The sequence below is a fragment of the Vidua macroura genome, chromosome 2, assembly GCF_024509145.1.
Source record: "Vidua macroura isolate BioBank_ID:100142 chromosome 2, ASM2450914v1, whole genome shotgun sequence".
Lineage (NCBI taxonomy): Eukaryota > Metazoa > Chordata > Aves > Passeriformes > Viduidae > Vidua > Vidua macroura.
In genome coordinates, this window is record NC_071572.1 from 60913196 (window position 1) to 60935711 (window position 22516).

Sequence of the window (22516 nt, forward strand, 5' to 3'; positions counted from 1 at the left end):
TATCAATGAATGAGATGTGATGTTTGACTCTTCCTTTCTATGATCTGACTAGCTGTTTTTTAAGGATTGCGCTTGGGATAAGGTAATCCCTCTTTAAAACGAACAAAGGGAAAACCAAACTCTTGTATGAGTTTAGTTCACCTGTGTGTGAAAGGACCTGGATTGACAGCCGTGGAGACTGAAGCCCTCTTTTTATCCACAGAACAGGTACAGCACAGGCAGCGGGAGTGCAAGCTTCCCCCAGACTGCCCCACCAATGTGCCTCAACCCTGACCTGAAGGGACCACTTCTAGGGATGAGAGGGGATTCAGTCTCCATGCTCATTCAATTCTTGGCCTGTCTGGTGAGACTGCCAACAAGGTTACCAGTTAGTACCATTTGTGGTGTTGGGTTTTGTGATATGGACACTAGTCCACTGAGAACTGGATCACATAGGCCACTGAACAGCCTTCAGATGGTAACAACTGTTGGTCAAAGGTAATCTTTCTTATTTCTATTTTCCTTATTTATAATTACTCTTTGCAGTAGAAGAAATCCAGGACAGGTGGCATGGTTTCCCTTGCCAAGCCTTTTATCTAGAGACTAGTTTTTTGGGATCTGTAACACTTATTCTTGGAGTTGGTCAAAGTCCAGGGGCTATATTTTCCTTTCAGTACTAGTGTGCCATTTCTCATTCTACATTAACAGTGTTACAGTGGTCAAAATCAGTTGCATTATTTCAGCTGAGTGTGCCTAGGTTTCACCACAATGCAAAGTTCAGAAAAGGTTTTCCTTGTTTAAATTTTGTAGTGGACTTAGATTTTTAAGTGCCTAATCTATGGCATGACTATATTGCCATTCTTTAGGAGGCATTTCAGTTGTGTCTATTTTTAAGATTAAAAAAAAAATTAATGGTTCAGACCAAGTTCATTCTTGGTACAGTTATTTAGTACAGCAGACTTCAGGGAGAGGTAGGGTCTCTGTGGAATTAATTTTGCCTTGATACCAACAGACTTCTGTTAGGCTGGCCACTAACAAGCATTTTTTTCCAAGTGTGAGAGTTTGACTATTGAGCTCAAACCTTTGCATGGTATTTGTCCTACTAGTCTTCTTAATTGCTTTATGACTCTTTTCAGATTAGCAGAGTTTCCATGTCTTGATTTTTGGAAACCTTAAAGCCAAGATTAACTGAAGTAATGTGTGATAAAGATCTTGGCTTTCTGACCTCTTCCCACTCGAGGGAAGATTCTTTCATTTGATTCACTGTTCTTTAACAATGTCCTTAATCAAATTTCATCTCTGAATACACGAGAGTATTAGAGAAATCCATGTTTGAGCACAAACCATCAAATTAAATTCAGTGCAGCAAGTCCACAGCAACTACAGGACTTAACCTATCCATCCTGTTGCACATTGGGGTTATAATTTATGCAGGAATAATTTTTTGCTTAAACATGTGTAGGGTTGTATTAAGTATGGGTGTTACATATCATGGAAGTTAAAGATGGAGTGTACTAAGTCTCCAGAAGAGTGGACTGTTGATAGGACCTTTCCTGCAGTTATGCCTCTCCACTTGTTCTGACATGGAAATTTTAGAGTTCACTTTGCATTCTATTATTTGACTATCTTATTAATCTGCAATGACAGGAAAATCAGTACTTGTTTTGTTAGGCAGCCAGAATAGCGTTTGTATCTGAACTTGTCACAGTGCCCTCTTTTGTTGGATTTACATATTCCAAAATATATAACTGGATGATTTTGGTGGGAGAAATCCCCTTTAGTAGTTTTAAATTAAAAGTTAGTCTTGTTCATTCATATCCAACAGGACATTTCCAATTTGAGTGTAAGTTGTTAGATATGAATGAAATCTTTTGTTTCTGCATGCCACCCCTTTGAATTGCTTTGACATTTTAGTAGTTTGGAGGAAGATTTGTCATAACAGCTAATAATGTCACAGCTTGTAATAAAGTCACCTGTGTAGGACACAGAAGGAATCTAGCTAGTGATGTTTCTGGCAGTTATAATAAACTTATTTTTTCAGGGACTAAGTTTTGACATCTCTCAAAATAGAGCTGACAGGACTAAATTCAGTACATATTGGGAATTAGATTTTACTGTAACAGCTAGAACCATCAACAACAAAATTACCACCTTGATTTGTGTGTGTGTGTATGTTTAAAGTCAGGCAGTTTCTCTGCTGTAAAACATGGGATGCAGTTTTGGTATCCATGATGAGATTATTTGGATAATTTCAACATATACAACAGAACAGTATTTCAGAAATACAATGGTTGTGATTTGAACTTTAATACTTAAATTTTTACCTGAATTTTATGTTTTCTGCATATACTTAATGCATGTGAAAATAACCTTCACTAAGCCTTCAACACAGACAACAAACACCACAACACAGAAGGTACTGAACTTTGCTCTGCTGTTAGTTTTGAAAGATGAGATAGAATAGACACAAACCTACTTAGTCACAATATAGCAGTCACTGTTGAACTGTAATGCTTTACAGGCTTTATTCTTTCCTTGATTAAATGCAGTTGACTACAGGAGTTGTGATTATGCCCAGTTTCATTCTACATATCTGTATTAGTTTTGATGCTGAACTTGCCCTGTTGTAGTATAGTTCATATTCACTCTAACCTATTATCTGCCTTTTTAACCTGCAAGTTGTCCTTTGACTGTGTTCCTAAATTAGTTACTCTGGGTGGAATGGAGCTGACCCTAAACTTCAGACAGTTGGAAGTATTCCTAGTGTAAACTGACAGTTTAAGAAACAGGATAAAACTCCAGAGGCATATCATAGAATCCTTTCACTTCCAGTTCTCACACTAGAACAAGCTGTGTCATGTTCAGCTCATCTGCATGTTTGTAGCTTAAGAGCAATTTGAGAAAGGTGTTTTGATTAAATCAAAATTAGGCAGAATGCAAAAATAAGACTGCAGAGAAAATGTTCTCGCTGAAGAATGCAATCAAGTAGAAAAGCAGCAGAATGTGGAAACCTTGTCCTTCAGAGACTGGTTAGAAGTGGTCAACCTGCTATAGCTTGCAGGGTAGTAAGGTTTCAATTTTCTGAGATCAGGATATTAAAGATTTATCTGAGCAGCAGAGACCATCAAACTAAGAGCTGGTGCAAAAGGAGAGGCTGAACAAGCCATATTGGTGAAATTTGCTGCTTTTATTCCATCCATGTGGCTATTTCCCTTTTATTTATTTTTTCTTTTCTTATTTTTCTTTAAGCAAATTATAAACTTGTAATCTCTTGATTGATTTGTTGCTTAAGTCTATTTCTGGTACCATTATCATATTATTTCTTTATCAGGCAAGGTTTCAGTAGCGCTTGGCTAGCAACATAAGACTTCGTGTGTGCTGACACAGGTTTTCTTTGCCCTTTTTGTGCCTTCTTTTTTGATCAGCTTTTGTTTCATTGAATCATTAATAAGTTTAAATTTTCAAGGTTTTAATTAACAACATTTTTGTTGGGGCAACAGCATTATTAAAGTAATTTCTCAATATTCTTGCATGGTAAACTGAAAATGTATTTTTGTGCTTCTTTTTCTATTTTAACTATATAAGTACAAGAAGGGACATATAAGTTGATTAAAAGGATTTTTTTTAATGTAAACAGTCCCCATATTCAATACTTAATAAATGTTTTGTTTCCTAGGTGAATTGCACAAGGATAGACTTCTTCCAATGTCATGAATTCTGTGGTTTTCTATGTCAGATCAGATTCATGGAGTTGTAGTTGTAACTTGCACTGGGGTGGTGTTTATTCTTTTCAGACAAGTCAGAAAGAATTTCTTGCTATTGAGAGCACTAAATAAAGCAGAAATTGCTTCAAACCTACAGCATTTTTCTTTCACTGATGAAATACTATTTACAGCCTTGTAGATCAAAAGCATTTCCCATTACTGACTCAGCAAATGCTTGTTAATGGTTAAAGAATAAAAAAATCGTCTATTTTCTCTCATTGCTGTTTCTTGATATTTTTGCAAGGTTTGGAAGAGTGACACTTAAAACTTGCTGGAAATCAGTTTCTCTTAAGATGGGTTTCAGGCTTCCTGGCCCAGTTTAATGAAGTCAAGTTCATTCCTGTCTGTTTGCCTTCAGACATGAGATAATTCTACTTTAATTCAATAGTAATTTTCAATGTTTTCCTTAAAAATCCTAATTTTAAGGAAATGTTTATCGCCACTTTTTGAAAATAGTTGAAACTTGAGCAAATGTGATTGACAGTCTTAAAAGCTGTTAGTAAATATGTATCCCTAAAACTAAATAGACAGACATGTTACTGAAATATAGATGCAAGGAACAAATGAATTTCTTCTTGTTTTTTTTTTCTTTTTTTAGGTCATAATAGTAACCACCTCTCCAAGCTCAACTTTTGTACCCAACATCCTTTCCAAGTCTCACAACTATGCAGCAGTTACAAAACTTGTCCCCACATCAGTCATTGCCTCAACTACTCAAAAGCAGCCTGTGGTTATCACTGCTTCCCAGTCCTCTGTGGGCAGCAGCAGCAGCTGCTCCACTCCCTCCTGCGCTGCCAATACTATTGCTGTGACTGCTGTAGTGTCATCCACACCGTCAGTGGTTATGTCAACAGTAGCACAAGGTATGGCAATTCTCTTATAAAGGCTCTTTCATTGAGGAATTGGACTTTGCATTGAGAATAGCACTGGGCAAATGCACTTTTTGATTACACATGAGTAAAGCACAGGACATGTGAAAGAAATCTGCTGATGAAACTAATCCAAGAGACTCCACAAAAGTTCCTGTTGAACTGTTTTCCTCTGCACTTCAACAGTTAATGTGCAGATTGTCTTTTTAAAGAGGATATGGTGTGGTGGTGTGACCTAGCTCTAAAACAATATAACCTCAAAATGACTGGCTTCAAAAACTTTGTCTGGTGCATAGAAAAATGTTTATTCTTCAATATTTGAAGGTGATTGCATCTTTAAAAGCCCATTTTATAAAAACATGCAAAGATAACATCAAGTAAATACAACTTGCTAACATGGCCAGGTGACAATTCTGAAAGGTAGAAAAGTGTTTACACCTTTTTATTGGTATATTTTATCACCATGCCAGTTTTAAAGTCCTTTATAATTAAGACCTGAGTGGGCCTGATTAAAATTCTTAGGTTTCTGATTTCAAATACCAACTGTGTATGCTAGCTTGACTGTTTCAGCTTCACAGCCACCAGCTAGCATTTAAAAGGGAAGCTGTGAATGAAGGGGCCTTAGTGAGCAACACTTGAAAGAAAAACTGCCTGACAATTACTAGTGTCACATCACTATTTTTCCTGGTCTGTATTTTCCATTCTTCCATTCCACAAAACTGGGTAGCCATATCAAGGCTGAGGAGGTATTTTCCTTTCCTATTGCTTGTATTAATATAATCAGATATTAGTCTGTGGAGCAGAAGGGCTCACAGCAGGCTTTCATATTGTTTGAGCTGTGGAGTCTTAGTTGCGTTTCATCATGGAGGAGGCTTTAATTCTAAAGTACATTAGGTGGAGTATCTCTTTTTTTTTTTCCCAAGACTGTCAGTGTCATTGCAGAAGATGCTGGTGAAAAGTTTTGTGACATGAACTGGTAATATCTTCAAATGTAAACTTAAACTCATGAATGAAAAGAGCTGCCCAAGGAAGTGGTTTAGTCATCTTAAATGATGCACTGAGAAAAGGATTGCTTATTTAGATTGCCAGAATTGTACCTTTACTGTGACTTCTGTCATTATTGCTGCCATCTGTTTCTGTTTTCCACTGCAACTGGGATTTAGTTAAAAAATGACTTCATAAGATATGGACTTTGTTTTGTTGTTTATGGATGCGTAGTTTAGAATTATATACAAAATCAGATTTTGCTGTAAATGTTGTGACAGCTAGGTAGGGGAATAATAGAAATAAGTAATAAGATTTATTTGGGAAGTTTGTCTTTCCATCTTTCTGCAAACTTCTTTTAATCACTTTTGCTTATAAGATCACCTAACCTAACAGCACAAAACAGGTGGCCCAGTTTTATAACTTACATACAATTACTTGATTTTTTTTTTAAATGCCAAAGAACTCTTTTTCTAGGAGATACTCTCTTCCAGTGTTGATGGGTTTGATATTTGACATCGTCCTAATGCCACCTTCTTGCAATTGTGATCTTACAGAATGTTTTGGGTTGAACGGGACCTTAAAGATCTAGTTCCAGCCCCCCTGCCAAAACACCAGGGGCCGAAACACTTTCCACTAAACTAGGTTGTTATAAACGTTTATAAATACAAATATATCTATATTTAAAATACTTTCACTATAGGTATTGTCTTGAAGCTTAAAGATGAGACTTTGAAAATATTATTGAATTATTTGTATTACAAAAGATGCAGAAGTAGACTGGGTTTATGGTCTTTCCATTAGCTGCTGTTCTGCTGCCACATTGAAAATCTGTATAAAGCTCCATTGCCTCCTAACAGAGCACTTCTGCAACATGGGAGCTTTATTTCCTCACATATATCAATGTATTTTTCGGTAGTAAAGATAATTGAAATGTAAGATTATTTTATAAATTACAGTATTTTTCTTTCTCATTGCACTGGTGAATCTTAAACCCTTTACTCTTTCACAGGTGTATCTACATCAGCAGTTAAAGTTGCCTCTACCAGACTACCTTCCCCAAAAGGTTTGGTTGGGAATCCAACTCAGATCTTGGCACAGTTTCCCAAACAGCATCAGCAATCTCCCAAACAGCAGCTGCACCAAGTCCAACAGGCCCAACAGCAGCAGCAGCAACCGCAGCAGCAGCAGCAGCTGGTGCCGTGTTCTGTAGCCCAGCAGCAGCCACAGCAGTCTCAGCTGCCAGCTGGCATCAAGCCCACCATTCAGATCAAACAGGAATCAGGTAGTTGATCTTGGTTCGCATTTATGAGGTCTGGCTGCAACTCAGGAAAGTAGGGCAGAATTCTGCCCCAAATGTTTATGGGGGAGTGGTCATGAAGGCATAATTTCTTGAGTACAGGATTTGGCTTCAAACATGAATATAAGTAGATAGTGAAGGATGTTTTAATGCTTTCAAGTAACAATAATTAAGGAATTTGGTTCTTTCACTCTTATTGTTTGGTTCAGGTGTTACAGACCATGCTTTAGGTATATATGTTTTTATCTTAGAGGTTGAGAGGTATGTAAATAACTTCAAAAGTAATGTGATTGGCAACCTGAAACACACCAGTTTTCTGAAGATCCAAGAGTTGTTCAACTATATCACCTGGAAAAAGAAGTTACTCCATGTTTTAATTATTTTCTTTTGTCCAGAAATCAAAGTGTACTTTTGAGATACTTGTCAAAACAAATACAGTTAAATCTTGAAGTTAGACTGGATTCTTTTTGTGATATTGATTCATTCAGCTGACTTTGGGCAAGTCATGTTATCTTTCTTTCTTGGCTTTTCTCTGCCATAGCAGACAGTTTTTATCTCAGCAAGAAGTAGTAAGAAATAAAGTTTAGAAAGTTAGCCAATTCTCAAATAAGTGCTATAAAAGTGCAAAGTATTTTTATGTATAATAATATAAAATCAATATTTTATTTTAATCCTGTCAGTAAAATTTTTATTTTATATCATACTATTTTGATAAAATAATTTAAATAGACCATGGAATGAAAAAATAAACAGCCCTACTTGTGTCCTTTGATAAAACTACCTTTTGGATTATAGGACCATTGCTTAAGAAAAATAGTAGCTACTAATTAAGACATAAAAAAGGCTTCCAGCCATTGAATAATATCAACGTGAGCTTCATTTCCTCGTCTTCTACAATGAATTTAGGCTTATTGTGCTTTTTAGTTAAAAGTTTCTTTGGAAATACCATCTGATACCAATTCTTTCTGGAAGATGTGAATCAGTTTTCATGGAGACTTCACTTTTTATCCAGCTTTGTGTTTGGATGATGCAGAGACTTCAATTTCTCTTTCAGTATGGAGCTTACTTGCTCTATACTGCTTTTATAATCAGTGTAGAGAGAAGAAAACATCTGTGGAGGATGTTCCAAATCTCAAGTGGACAAAACTTTTCACCTAGAAATACTTGTGTGCAAACATAAGTGCTTCATCTAGATGGGATTCATCCAGGCTGTGTGTTCCATGGCATTTGGCCACCACAATGCAATGCATTTACCTCATAATGGAACAAATCATAAGATGCACATCTCCTGGATGTACTTTTGAATAGTTGTTGTGAATTCACTGGTTTGCAACTGAGAAGTAAGTCTCACAGAGGTACCATTCCCCAACATAAAATGAAGAGAGAGGAAGCAGAATCCTGGTGGTACTAAGGTGCCCTCATCCTTCATTCTTGCTGATTCTACTCATAGCTTAAGCCAAATTTCTTTGTGGCTTTAAGATAACCAGTTAATCAAGGGGAAAGAGAGCAGTTTACTTGAAGTAACCTTCCCTAGCCAGTGTCACAGTTACTTCCTTATAGTCACTAATACTCCTTGTGCAGAAATTGTTTTTAATTTATTCAGGATGGTAAAGTTTGTCTAGGCTTATGACACATTAGGATTTATAGACTGAATTTATGAAGAATTACTTTGCTTCTAGATGGTTCATTTTATATGAACCTATTCAGTCTTGGTTGTAACCTGTTGGCTCCTGGGAAGGTTCTGGTTTTTTGTATCGTGGACCAGGAAAAATAAAAAATAACGTCAACAAATCAGTGATGGAATAGACAGTGGAAGTACTAGGAACTGAAACAGGCACATGAAAGGCAATGATGACAACGATTACTTTCTTGGTATTGCAAAACAAACAAGACCCAACCAAAACTAAGCAAAAAAAAAAAAACAAAAACAAAAACAAACAAACAAACAAAAAAAACAAAACAAAAAAAACACAAAAAAAAACAAAACAAAAAAAAAAACAAAACAAACAAAACAAAAAAAAAAACAAAAAAAAAAAACAAAAAAACAAAAACAAAAACAAAAAACCAAACTCAAAAATTAAATAATTTTTTTCATGATCAAGAATATATGGGCTCAGAATTGAAGCCTTGTGGGGCTACTTGCCCACTAGGTCTCTGAGAAAGCATTTCAGAAAGTAACTTATCGTGCCTGTATTTTAACAGTGACCTTTCTCCTTTCCTAGGTGTTAAAATAATCACTCAACAGGTGCAGCCCAGTAAAATCCTTCCCAAACCAGTTACAGCGACCTTGCCCAGCAGTAGCAATTCACCCATTATGGTGGTTAGCAGTAATGGGACTATCATGACAACTAAACTGGTCACTACTCCCACTGGTAAGTTATGGCTCTGAGAAGGGAAGGGAGGGTAAATCCAGACATACAGGTGACCAAGCATGGTTTCCTAGGGTTAAAAAAAAGGCACTTACCTCTTCTGAACAGTGGGCACAACGGCACATTCACAGTCCTCTTGTTATTTATTCTAGATCAGGATTTTTGCAGAGTACTCTTTAATTCTACTGTTTGAATTGGTACACAAAAATACCATTATTCCCTCCCCACCGGATTTATTTTAAAGGAAGTTTTTTATGCAATCTATACAGATACTTTGCACTTCTGTAGTACCTTATATTACATGATTTATACTGATTTAACTCAAGCAGACAGGTCAGCACCATTCCTGTTTTGCATAGATGGACTTTAAAAGACATGTGACTTGCTCATAGTCCTGCAGTGAATTTATAAAAAGATCAGTGAGTTAAAATTTAAGCTCCCAGTGTTTTTCTGAGCATCTGGTTGTATTTGTGTTTCTTATAGATAATAATGCAGACTGTTCTGATTGTAAACTTGCATGAGGAAAACTTAAAAGGTAGCTTTATCCTGGTTTTCAGAAAACTCTGAATTTCCTTATTTTTTTTTAGCATGGGCTGGGAATATTAGAACCATGAAATTGTTATGGTTGGAAAAGCCCTCTAAGATTATCAAGTCTGACCATTAACACAGCACCAACATGTTCATCCCTAAAAACCTTGTCCCAAGTGCCACATCCCCATGGCTTTTAAATGCTTTCAGGGATGTTGATTCCACCACTTTCCTGGGCAGCTTGTTCCAATGTCTGACCACCCTTCCCATAAGCAATTTTTTCATAACATCCTACCTGAACCTCTCCTGGTGCAGCTTGAGGCCATCTCCTCATGTCCTTAGCATAAACTAATGGTTAATACTCTGTTTATAACTTTTTAAGTACTCCACAGATACATTTTTGAGTACATTAGAAAAAAACAAATGTTTTGCAGTTCATTTAGTTGGTAAAATCTGTGCTGTGCTCTCTTGGATGTGAACACACCTTTCTTGATGAAACAAATTGCTTTCCTCTTTGATCTTCAGCAATTAAGGGAACTATCTGCAGCATTACAAGCAGAATGGAATTTCAATGTTTGTGTAGCTGTTGCTGTTTTTGAGCAAGTTTCTTTTGTGGACTCAGTTCTCTTTGCATTCAGAAAAAGACTAGTTCTAAAAACCAGCATTTATACTATGTTGAGAGGTTTCTTTTGTGCTGCTGTATACTAAGTCTGTGAAATAGCATCATCATTATAAATCACAATTTTTTCTAAGGGTGTTACTTAAACTAATCATTGGTGGTTCTCTTTATAAGCAATCTATCATATAGGAGAAGTGTCATTCCTGAGAGGAAGGGATGAGTTCTGGTCATGTCATCAGATGCCTGACTCCTGAGCATCTAAGGGAGCAAGAGGCAAACATACAAGCAGAATCTGCACATCTATTGAAAATTACAGTCTTGCACACAAGGATATGAATTAAAATAAGGCAGTCATGGAACATTTGTTAAAATACTCAGAAGACTCTTATATTCAATTTAAATTTAGTATATACTTGGATATTGCCCTGTGGATTTAAAAATTACTAGAATAATTTTAAAGGGTGATAATAGATTGCAGGCTGGAATATCTTTGAATAAATCTGACACTTTTATCCTAAACAAACATATTTTTCCACAAATATTAGTAGAGGATTATGTTGTAACAGTGAACATTTTTTCTCTCTCTTTGAAACAGGAACTCAAGCAACTTATACACGGCCAACGGTGAGCCCCTCTCTGGGAGCTCGGATGGCTGGAACTCCAGGGGCTGCTACTTATGTGAAAACTACAAGTGGTAGCATCATTACCGTAGTACCAAAATCACTGGCTACTCTAGGAGGAAAGATCGTCAGCAGTAATATTGTTTCTGGTAGGCATATGGGTACTGTTGTTACTGGTAAGACTTTTATTTCAAAAGTAACTTCGGGCTTGTTTTAATTGTTCAGAGCTTTTCTGTGAGTTACATGCTCATATAGTTATTAGGACCTTTGTTGGAGAATTCAGAAGAAAAATAGCTGATCATGAAGAAGAAGGTAATTAGAAGTTTGAAGGTGGAGTGTTCCTAAGGATTGTGGTAGTTCTTGAGTTTAGAAGGAAACAGCAGATATGAAGGAAAACTGGGAGGGAAGAGAAATATGGGGTGGGGACTAGTATGTTGTACAGAGGATGGAAAGATCAGAAAACACTATTGGCCCAAATTCAAAACATTTTATAATCACAGTGCTGCCCTTCTCTGTTCCACTGCATATCCAAAGAACTGGAATAAAAATGGACTGTGTATGTTCAATTCAGCTACGCAGTCTCCACCTTATTTTGATATTTTACCAGTGGCAGCATGTCTTTCCTTTAGGCCATGTTCTGCCTTAAGTTTTCCCTCCCAGCTTTATGCAGACCGTGCTGGTTGTCTTTGTTATTCTGCTGATTAGCCCTTGGTCTCCCTGCTGGTTATGTGCTGGTACAGGTCGCCCATAGAAGCTGTAGCTGCCCCAGCCCTGGAAGTGTTCAAGGCCAGGTGCGATGGCGCCTGGAGCAACCTGGTCTAGTGGAAGATGTCCCTGCCCTTGACAGGGGTGGAACTGGATGAGCTTCAAGGTCCCTTCCAACCCAAAGCATTCAGTGGTTCTATCATTCTAAAGATCGGGTTTCTTTGGGACCGAGACCAAGCACACTAATACCAGTAACAATTTCTTGTATATGTTTAGGACTTCAACTTTGTTTAGCAGAGACCCGACATGGTACGTGCCAGCTCCAGTCACTGCAAGGTGCTGCACAAGCTATCCAGTAAACACACTCTTGGGCTGTAATTTGATAGAGCAGTTTTACAGGTTTTGATTTCCACAGAATTATATTTAGTGATGATACAGCATCTTCTTTGGCAACAATTAACTTTTTTTAGCCTGTTGTGGGTGTGGTGAATTGTTAAGACAATTTCTAAATCTTGTAATGAATTATACACAAGTGGAAGTATTCTCCTGAGCAGCAGCTAATGTGGGGAAACCTGTGAGTGATCCTGATGAGGATAATAATGGTTGTCCTGAAAGAACACAAGTTTGGAAATCATGCCTGCTTTTTTCTTTTTGTTTGCTCAATTGTTTTTGCCAAGGGAGCAGTCTTTAGATGCCTCTGAAGTCAGTAGGATTAAATAAATTATAATCTTGTCTCAGCATATCTTCCCTTTCCCAGAATTGGTAGAATTGTTAATCTGAAATAGGTTGTGAAGAATCTACAGGCATGACTAATGGGTAGAAGGTAGTAAAGGGAATCCTTGGGTTTGCAGCTCTGTTGTGACTAAATGGTGCTTTCCTCTGGAGAAAGGAGAAATCGTTGATAAAAAGCTGTCTGAGTAGCTACTGCAATGGCAGTCTGATAGCACTGATGACTGACTCCAATGTATGTACTTTTGTAGACTGTGGAAGGCTGACCAGAATTACCTGTCAATGCAGGTAACTAAAAGCCTTATGAAGGGAATGGAACTAATTAAATCCTAGTATAGGAACAGGAGCCAGGACAGCTCTTCAAAAAACAAACAAACAAAACCACACAAAAAACTAAAATAAAACAAAAAAACCCAAAACAACTAACAAAAAAAATATCACAAAAGAAAAAAGAAACCCCAATCCACAAAAAAACACAAAACCAACACACTTCTAAACTTAACTTTTTTGGACTGGCTGTGAAACATAAATTTTCCTTTTTTCCTTCTTTCAATCCTCTATTCATCACTTACATTACAACAGAAAGAGGTAGTGTTTCTCTTGACTGGAGATACATCCTTGGCACGTAGATTCTGCTGCAGAGATCATCTGTAGAAGAGTATTTGTCTGTGCAAATAGGACCTTGAGCTGAATATTATTGATTCCTTATCCCACCATAACTCCAGCCTTTTGAAAGTTCTACATGTTTGCCTGAGAAAGCTGTATTAATCTGCTCTGTAACTTGTGAGAAGGGGTTGCCTATCCTCATGTAGAATACATTATGTTCCCCTGAGCACACCTGTTTATACTGTAGGTGAAAGATTTGTTGAGTTGGCATGTAATCTTTCCATGTTGACTTGAGTGACATGAATTCCCATTCCAAATGCTGCTGGTTTCTTGATGTGCTGTCAGATTTAAATACAATGATTCCTCTATAGCTCACCAACTTCTATGGTGAAAGGAAATATACGAAATGTGACAAACAGCACATTATTTTTTTTTCCTACAAAAATTTAGGAACTACGACCAAAATCACTACCATTCCAATGACATCAAAACCCAATGTGATTGTTGTGCAAAAAACTACTGGAAAAGGAACTACAATTCAAGGGCTTCCAGGCAAAAATGTTGTCACAACACTGTTGAATGCTGGGGTAAGTAATTGTTTCAAGTCTCAAATTGAGAGCATAGTGGCAAGCTGTATGGTGGCTGCTGCTTGTCCTCTATTCTGCTAAAGGCTTAATTAAAATCAAACTGTGCATGAGCTCCTAAACAGATCCGGCATGCCTTAATGTCAGGGATCTTTGAAAACTGACTGTGGTTTGCAGAATATGCTTAAAGCAAACTGGGGATATTTTCAAAGATAAAGGAAAATATAAACTTTAGAACTTTTTTCCCATGGATAATGATTTTGTATTCCTGAAGCAATTAAGTAGATGAAAATTACTAGTCCTGTGTTAATAAATAGCATCTCAAGCCATTTTTCATTTGGGTATGAAGGGCGGTCGGGGAACCACTTTCAATTAATGTGGTATGTAACATTGTGGCATCCTGTGCCCTGGGTACTGCATAGTGGTGAATTATTTTTTGGATAACCTGAGGTATACCTAAGAATAAAATCAAGTTACTAGCATCAAATGAGCTTATCTGTAAGTACTAGTAAATAAAAATTATCAATGTTCTTAGATAAAACTATGAGATTTAATGCCTTATTCATGTAAAATTTAAAAGGCTGCTTGAGTAGCAGAACTTCTGAAAGGTTTTTTAAAACCTTTTATGATTTTTTTTAAAGTTTTGTACTTCCCTAGATTTAGAATTAAAGGTGTATTTGCAGACAAGTGGAAATACTATGATGCTACACAATAATAGCTACCAAAATGGGATTGTGTTTTTGAAACAAGTATGGTTTGGGGGGTTTCCAGCTATTTTATGGATATTGGTAGGAACTGGCTACTAATGTGTTACTCACTTGGTTTGTTACGGTGCAGAGCTTAAAAAAACATGCTCAATGTTTTTGCACTTCTTAAGCTATCAGGAGTCTAGTCATATGTAAACACTATTCTGTAGTCAGATGATTCCTGTGAAACCACTGTGAATCTTCATTTTTTGATGAAGTGAACTTTTAACTGAAAAAAAATCCATACATAATTAATGCCTTGGTCCTGTAGACAATGCAAAAATCTATATTTAAATAATTTCTTTTAGAATCTCAATTTAAATAATTTTTTTAGAATCTCAGTTCAAGTTTTGTAGATGTCTTGCCAAAGTTAGTGTTAACAGAAATCGGTGATCTTAAAAAAACATTTGTGAAGGATTTGAAGAAAGTTCCAATTTTAAAAACTTCATGTCTTTTAGTTACTTCTTTTTATTCATCCCTTCAAAGCTGCTTGAAAGATAAGGTAATGGAAAAGTGGATTTTGGTAGCTTTTTCCATTCAGAACCATACGTTATTTTGTTCTTGGTCATCCAGTATATTTTCCATCAGATAAATGTAGTTGTAGCAGCAGATTTATTTCATGGTACACACACTCACATAGAACTGTATTTTTTTTTTTAATTGGATCTCAGTGAACAATTCCATTAAGTTAATCTGTAAACTTTGACTTCTCTACAGGGGGAGAAAACTATTCAGGCAGTGCCAGCAGGAACAAAACCTGCTATCATCACTGCCACAAGACCCATCACAAAAATGATTGTTACACAGCCAAAAGGAATAGGGTCCACGGTCCAGCCAGCCACCAAAATCATCCCAACTAAAATTGTTTACGGTCAACAAGGGAAAACACAGGTACAGTGAGGAGCACTTTCTGTCTTGAAATGTACCCCTAAATTTTAATGGGAAGTAAATAATTTTTCAATATGTTTCCTCATTGTTCCAGGTTTAATATATATCTGTAGGGAATGAGACTTAGTGGCGTAATGGGGTGGCCTCAATCCTGATTTCTCAAGCACAGTATCTGCATTTGTTAGCTTTTTCTGAATGCCTAGAGCAAGCCAAAAGGATTTACTAAGCCTTTTCTGGAACTGAAACTGTCTGGCCATGTCTCCAGATACTTGTTTACATCTTACTGCTAATGGTTAGACCATTAGAAATAAAGATGCAGAGTCTGGACATAGGTCATTCATAAAATCTGAGGTTTTATTGAAGTTTATTTTCTGCTTAATACCTGTTCTGGCTGTCCCTGCAACCTTGTGTAGTTGGTGGGGCTGTATACAGAGAATCTGGCTTATTTCTGGATGCTTTCAGTTTCAGCTTTTTCTCTGGCTGCACTTAGTATTTGAAAGAACTAAGCTTTTATGAGATGTAACATTTTGTGTGTATTGGTTGTTCAAGACTGTATTTATTGTGGAAGTGCTTGTCCTTATCAGTGCAGTGCATGTTCTAGCTCACTTGCATAGCTTTCTCTTATCACACTTGTTTTATCTAGTCCTGAAAAATAACTGTTTAGTGGTTTATTGTATTAAACACTTCAAATTACTGAATGAGAAGTACATTCTTGTACATTGCCATTTACTTGGATTTCATGATTTAATAATCAAAGTTGCTGAATTTAGAGGTAGACTTTCCAAGTAAAATATTAATGTTATGTACATTACATAACATAGATGTACATAGATCTGAGTGTACATAGATCTGAGTGGTACCCTGAACTCTGATTGCTTAGAACTATTTTCTTGAGTGCTCTTACTATAAACAAAATTTATCTTTCTAATTAGGTTCTTATAAAACCAAAGCCAGTGACATTTCAAGCAACAGTTGTGAGTGAACAAACCAGACAGCTGGTGACTGAAACGTTACAGCAGGCTTCAAGGGTAGCAGAGACAGGAAATTCATCTCTCCCGGAAGTGAAAGAAGAACCACAAACCTACACTGACAGTAGTTCTTCTTCTACAGAGTCTTCCCAGAGCTCTCAAGGTCTGTGTTGGTCAGATAATGTGTGAGTAGACTGTCTTCCAAGCATGCCAGCTTGCTCCAGAGAGCTCTACGTGTCTCCTTTTAGCACGGGTTTCACCCCATCTGTTTGCAGTGAAGCACCATTGTTCCCGTACCATTATATTTTTCTTTCTTTTGAGCTACTTACCACTTTAATCCTGAAAAGTGGTGATAAAGGTGTCTTGCTGGGTTCCAACTTGCTGTTACAATGCAACCTGTTCTCTCTTCCTGAAGAGTATGCCAGAGGTAGACAGGGTAGCAAGTTTTGGAGGTTATTTTGGCAGTCCATGTTCTGCCATTGTCTTTCCAGATTGTATAGAAACATCTCTCTGCTGCATGTCTGAAAGCTGCCATGGGACCAACACAAATCATGGTCCTTTTATAGACATGTACATGCATCAGGACGTGTATCACACATGCAGTCCTGATGGGAATTCTGCCTTGGCTTCAAATCATTATACAGATCCAGCTCTTTGTGCGTAAGAGGAGCAATAAATAATAGGGCATAAACAAAATCCAACCTGTGTTCACGAGTGACCTGATATGTATCGGTACAGCAAATTAAAGCAAGTGTCTCAGTGAAACCTTTGTACCTTTTCTATATAATTTTGTAACTGTTGGTCTATATGGCCATCTAAGTAAGTTTTAAAAACGTTCTGAAGATTCAACCAACTTACCAAAATTTAGGTGCTGTTAGTTCAGAATGCTGAATACATGCTGATCACCTGAACTGTTAAAACCTTCTGGAAAAAAAGTTAAATCCAAGGCAAATTCAACATACAAAGAAATTGTATGTTAAAAACCTTCTGGAAAAAAAGTTAAATCCAAGGCAAATTCAACATACAAAGAAACCTGCTTGATTTTTCAAACAAAATCTTTTACAAAAAAACAAAGATACAGAACTTTCGGGTTTTTGCTGGAAACTGTTCATAACATCAACAGTGTTTTACTTCAAGAATCAATTGAAATAGAAACTAAAGTGTTGCAGAATGAGAGTATGCATCCTTGGCAATGTTCAAAACTAATAAGTAATGAGTAATTTGGTATAATTTTGAATTATTACCCTGCTTTAAAGCAAGAAGTTGGATGAGAGCCCTCCAACCCAAAATGGTTGTGTGATGACTTGAACCAGCACAGGTTGCCCAGAGAAGCTGTGGCTGCCTCATCCCTGGAAGTGTCCAAGGCTAGGTCAGACAGGGCTTGGAGCAACTTGATCTAGTGAAAGGTGTCCCTGCCCTTGGCAGGGGGTTGGAATGAGATGAACTTTCAGCTTTATTCCAACCCAAACCATTCCATGATTCTATGATGTGCCTTTGGTTTTTTTTTGCAAACAGATTCTCAGCCTGTAGTCCATGTGATTGCTTCAAGAAGTCAAGATTGGTCAGAACATGAAATTCCTGTGGACACAAACTCTACAATAATTTACCAGGATGTATCCAGTGAATCTCAGTCAGCTACTTCCACAATAAAAGCTTTGCTGGAACTTCAGCAGACAACAGGTCTGAAAACCCATGAGATTGTTTAGGATAACTTCAGAGGTTATTTTTTGCTTAAGCAGACTTTTCTAATAAGTTTTGTAATTGAAAAGCACTTATCTTGAATCAACTTGATTCCTTCTTTTTTATCCTGTATCAGTTTGTTTGCATCTCTATTTGTTCACTATATTTAATTAAACTAGTACATTTATATTATAGGTTTATTTTATTATGAAGGTTTATTTATTAGAGGTTGATTTTATGCTTTGCTTTTTTTCTAAAGCAGTGAAGGAAAAGTTGGAATCAAAGCCAAGGCAGCCTACCATTGACTTGAGCCAAATGGCTGTTCCAATCCAGATGACTCAAGAAAAGAGGCATTCTCCAGAAAGTCCTTCAATTGCTGTTGTAGAGTCAGAACTAGTGGCTGAATATATCACAACTGGTAAGTGTCAAAGGTTAGTGTGAGGATGGTTTAGCAGTTGAAGTCTGAGGACTTAATTTTGGAATTTTCTTACAATAGGTTTTACTTGTGTTTTTGCTATAGTTTTCTGTAGAGGAAATGAGTATTTTCTTTCATTCCTGAGACCCTATGCAGGGGACAGAGATTGCATCTGCCTTGCTGGGGCATAAGGGAAAATGTTTCTAACTGAAACAGAGTAGTTGCTTCAGGATAGGCCACTTGAGTAGATCTTCCATTCCCTGGATGTAGAAGACAAACTGTGCCACCACCCTTAAAGGAAAATGTCCAGTAAGAAGAAAGTAGAAAATGAAGCTAGAGGAATATACTGAAAGTCAGCCTAGTTTTTGTACATACTGAAAGGAGTCAGACATTGAGTTTGTTAAAATCCATTTAGTCCCAAGTTAAAGCCAGGTGTGCATTTAGCATGGTAATGTAGCCCCAGTTTCTTCATTTTCTAGAAAGCCTTGAACTAATAAATATGCCCTTCTAAAATATATAAGTTACTCAAATTCATCTCTTTAAATTCTTGACTCCTCCTGTTTGGACATCCATTTTGTGTAAGTCCTTTCTCTTGTCTCTCTGATGTTCCCTACTACCCCAGAACACTAGGTATGCACCACTTCCATACATACATGAAAGGGTCAGATTCCCAGTTTTCCATTTTAATTTCTTAAAACCATATTGTTGATCTCTATATTATTTGGAAAATGAAAGCAAAAACGTGTTGAAAGTCTACATTGGAAAAGAGAAATAAAACTTAATTGTATTAAACTGTATTACTACATATCTGTAGCTCCACAATTTTAGTGCTAAATGTCTAATCTGATATTTTCATTTTGTTCTGTACCTCCTCCCCTTGCTCCCATCCCTTGAATGGTCTGAATTTAAGTTGTGTGAAATCTGAGCTATTATTATTTTTCTTTTAAACGGCACTTGCTGTATCTGGCTTCAATTTCAAATATTTTAATCATGCTCCCTTGGATCTCCTTTAGAACAAGCTCTAAAGTATAATAAATGGTGTTAAAGTGCTTTCCAATTAGCAGTCAAATACCTTCACTGACACAGATATTGAGCTTCTCTTCAAGGTTCCAGTTTTTGATAGATCTTGCTGTGAAAGTTGATGTACAAGAGGGCCTTTTGCAGGGAGGATGGAAAATTACAGTCAGTGTCTTTGTAGACTTCAGTAATTTTCTGCAGCTTAGAAACCATACAAAGTACAAAGGCTAAAAATTTCCTGGAGATATGGAGATACTATCTGAAATATTAGGATTTCTTTAAATATGGATTTGAAATGTGGGAATCTTCCAGAGAAGTGCAGGCTCCTATGGATTGGCAGCAGCAGGTTCTCCTGCAGCACTAAACTGGTTATTTTGCACTTAGATTTTTGTCCTTTCCCCCAGTTTCTCTGAACATTGCCAAGGAATGCAAGTAATTGAGTTTCTTTTTGGTTTGATTTGTGCTTCTCTGAATTTATCAGTAACCCACATAGCTATATTTTCTGCTAAAAATTCAGTAGTAAGATGGTAAAGAATCTATAGTCTATTGTGAAATGTCCTGCATGTGCCTAGACCAAAGGATTATGTATTTGGGAGCTGGGATTCAGAGTGTGCTTCCTCATGAGATGAAGGGAGCAATTCACACATCTTAGTGTCACCGTTTTCTGTCTGTCTGCAGACTCAGGAAGACAACACTGTATTGGTTCACATTCAGAAGAATATCCACACAACCATATAGGTTAGAAACTTTTATTTTTAAATTAAGTTTTCAATTGTGTAGTAATTGTTGGGAGATATCCAGAATAAATCTGGCACAGCATGCAGCCAGTATTGATGTAAACCAACTTTTTCAGCGTGAGAAAGTGAAATTGCCATATTAATTCAAAATTTGACCTTTCTTTAAAAAAGAAAGACCTTTCAGGAAGGTCACTAGAAACTTTTTAATTTTAAGTTACGTTACAATTGAGTTTAAACTTTGCTTGTTCTCCTTCAGTGACTAAATACTTTGTAACTAAGAAATTAGGTTACACAAATATTTGCATGTTAATATGGACAGACATAAAGAGCTTTGGATTCATATCTTATCAGTGACTGGAATATAGAAATTTTTTTGTTGTTTTTTTTTTTTCTCCGCAGCACATGATTTTTCTGTCAATCCACTGTTTAATTACAGGCCTATCACTATAGCTCTGTAACTCAAGCTAGATCTGTTTTCAAAAGTGACATAGACCCATAACAAGGTCTACATTTTTTGATCTATCATTTCTGATCAGCCTCACTTGCTTTAATAATACCCAAACATTTTCTAATCTATGTTATCTTGCTAATCTAATCTTGCTAATCTTTCAAATTCAGTTTATGCTCTGGGGAGTATTGTGTGCAATTTATTAGTGGTAGAAGCCTGGTGAGCAAGGCTTGCTGTTCTTAATTGCAGTCAATTGTGGACATACTTTTAACAGGGTAAAAAACACAATAACTTGTGTTCTACAGCAATATTCTAGTGCTGTATAAAGAAGCCAGCTGAACATAAAGTGTAAACTTTGCTTGCAAAATTGGTGTATTGGGAAAGGGTGTCTAGAGGTGGTTTGGACCAAGTGTGGTTACTTAGGAAACAGAGAGAAAAGCAAAGCCTCAGAGTTGCTACTCTAAGAGGTTTCTCAGAATAGATCATTAAGGTTGGCACTAGGACACAGTGAAAGACATTTTACATGCTTAGATCTTTTTCACTCATGTAGGCTTTCAGTTGAAACTTAACTGAAAAGCAAACAGTTGAAGTTCCTGCAGTTAGTTCTGGAGAAGTGCCAATGACCTCTTTACTTTCAGTCAGTCATCGGTCCCAGCCCCACCAGTCTTCTCAGCCCCAGAGGACTCTGCTGCAGCACGTGGCTCAGTCACAGACAGCAACGCAGACTTCTGTTGTGGTGAAATCTATTCCTGCATCCTCCACTGGCGCCATTACCCATATCATGCAGCAGGTTGGATCCTTTATTTTCCCAGCAGTCTATAAACAGCAGTAGGTCATATAAATTACATAGGATCAGGGCTTATTCTAAATGTATGTATCATGGTGCTGCAACCAAAAATATTCAGCATACAGGCAAATTAATGATTTTAACATTGCTTCAATAGCCAAAGGAGAGGACGTTTAGGTTAAATACTAGAAATAAATTATTTACTGGAGGGGTTGTGAGGCACTGGCATGGGCTGCTTAGGGAAGTTGTGGATGCCACATCCCTGGAAGTGTTCAGGGCCAGATTGGACAGGACTTGGAGCAGCCTGGTCTAGTGGAAGGCAGGTGTGTTGGACTAGATGGTCATTAAGGTCTTTTCCAAGCCAAACCATTCTGTGATTGTGTTTCAATGATGAGGGTGGTTGTAGTATTGTGGTGGCCTGACCTCATTAGGTTATATTGGTGGTAGCCTAGGGGAAAGAGGGCTGAAATGGAATCTGGTCAGTACACAGAGCACACAGTATCTTTTCCATTTGATGTCTTTAGTTTGTGAATAGGAAAACTTCTCTGAATGGAAAACTCAGATCATATTTAGCTAAGGACTGTGGGGATTCCAAACTATTCAAACAAGAAATGCAGCTTTGTGGTGAAGTCTTGCTGAAGCCATTTGAATGACTTTGATCAGGACCTGCTCAACTCTGCAGTGCTTTAACTTGTGGGAACTTCAGCTGCAGTCCAGAACAGTACTGTGTTAGAGTTATAAACTCATATCAGGCAGTATATTTTTACAGGTGTATTAGGCTGTTTGATCTTGCTAACACCATTTTTCAGTACATTTATACATTTTGGTTTACAAAGGATAGGTTGTTCGTTCCCTCAAAAAATGAAATGTTTGTGTAATGCCCAAGAAAAATTGCAATGCAATTTTGAGAAAGAAAGAAGAGAAGATCTCTGCTAAAATAGGACAGACTGTAGGTAAATGGGGCCGTGCAGAAGAAATCCTAGAGAAGATGATTAGGCTTTCAAGAGGCAGAATAAAAAATTAATTGTGCAGAGAGACTCTGGATTGAATGAGGAGCTACTGGCTCAGCCACCTGCTACTCCCTGCTGCTTCATATCCAACTGCCAGGCAACCTTAGGGAGCTTTGAGCCTCAGTCTGACACAAGAGAGATCTACATAATCCCTCAGAGGGTTA

The 22516-nt window shown here is 37.1% G+C and overlaps 1 protein-coding gene across 12 annotated transcripts in view; it reads left to right on the plus strand.

Annotated features, from left to right (window-relative positions):
- EMSY (EMSY transcriptional repressor, BRCA2 interacting) overlaps nucleotides 1-22516 on the plus strand; it is a 41635-nt gene that overhangs the window by 13766 nt on the left and 5353 nt on the right. For 6 of the 12 annotated variants that reach the window (XM_054004252.1, XM_054004289.1, XM_054004305.1 and 3 more), the window contains 11 exons: nucleotides 4342-4606; nucleotides 6609-6881; nucleotides 9119-9268; nucleotides 11008-11181; nucleotides 13523-13659; nucleotides 15120-15293; nucleotides 16223-16421; nucleotides 17774-17938; nucleotides 18198-18356; nucleotides 20049-20108; nucleotides 21194-21345. In XM_054004252.1, the coding sequence (XP_053860227.1) occupies nucleotides 4342-4606; nucleotides 6609-6881; nucleotides 9119-9268; nucleotides 11008-11181; nucleotides 13523-13659; nucleotides 15120-15293; nucleotides 16223-16421; nucleotides 17774-17938; nucleotides 18198-18356; nucleotides 20049-20108; nucleotides 21194-21345 (1908 nt within the window). The remainder of the gene's footprint in view (nucleotides 1-4341; nucleotides 4607-6608; nucleotides 6882-9118; nucleotides 9269-11007; nucleotides 11182-13522; nucleotides 13660-15119; nucleotides 15294-16222; nucleotides 16422-17773; nucleotides 17939-18197; nucleotides 18357-20048; nucleotides 20109-21193; nucleotides 21346-22516) is intronic. The other 6 variants (XM_054004327.1, XM_054004264.1, XM_054004310.1 and 3 more) reach the window with 4 other exon arrangements.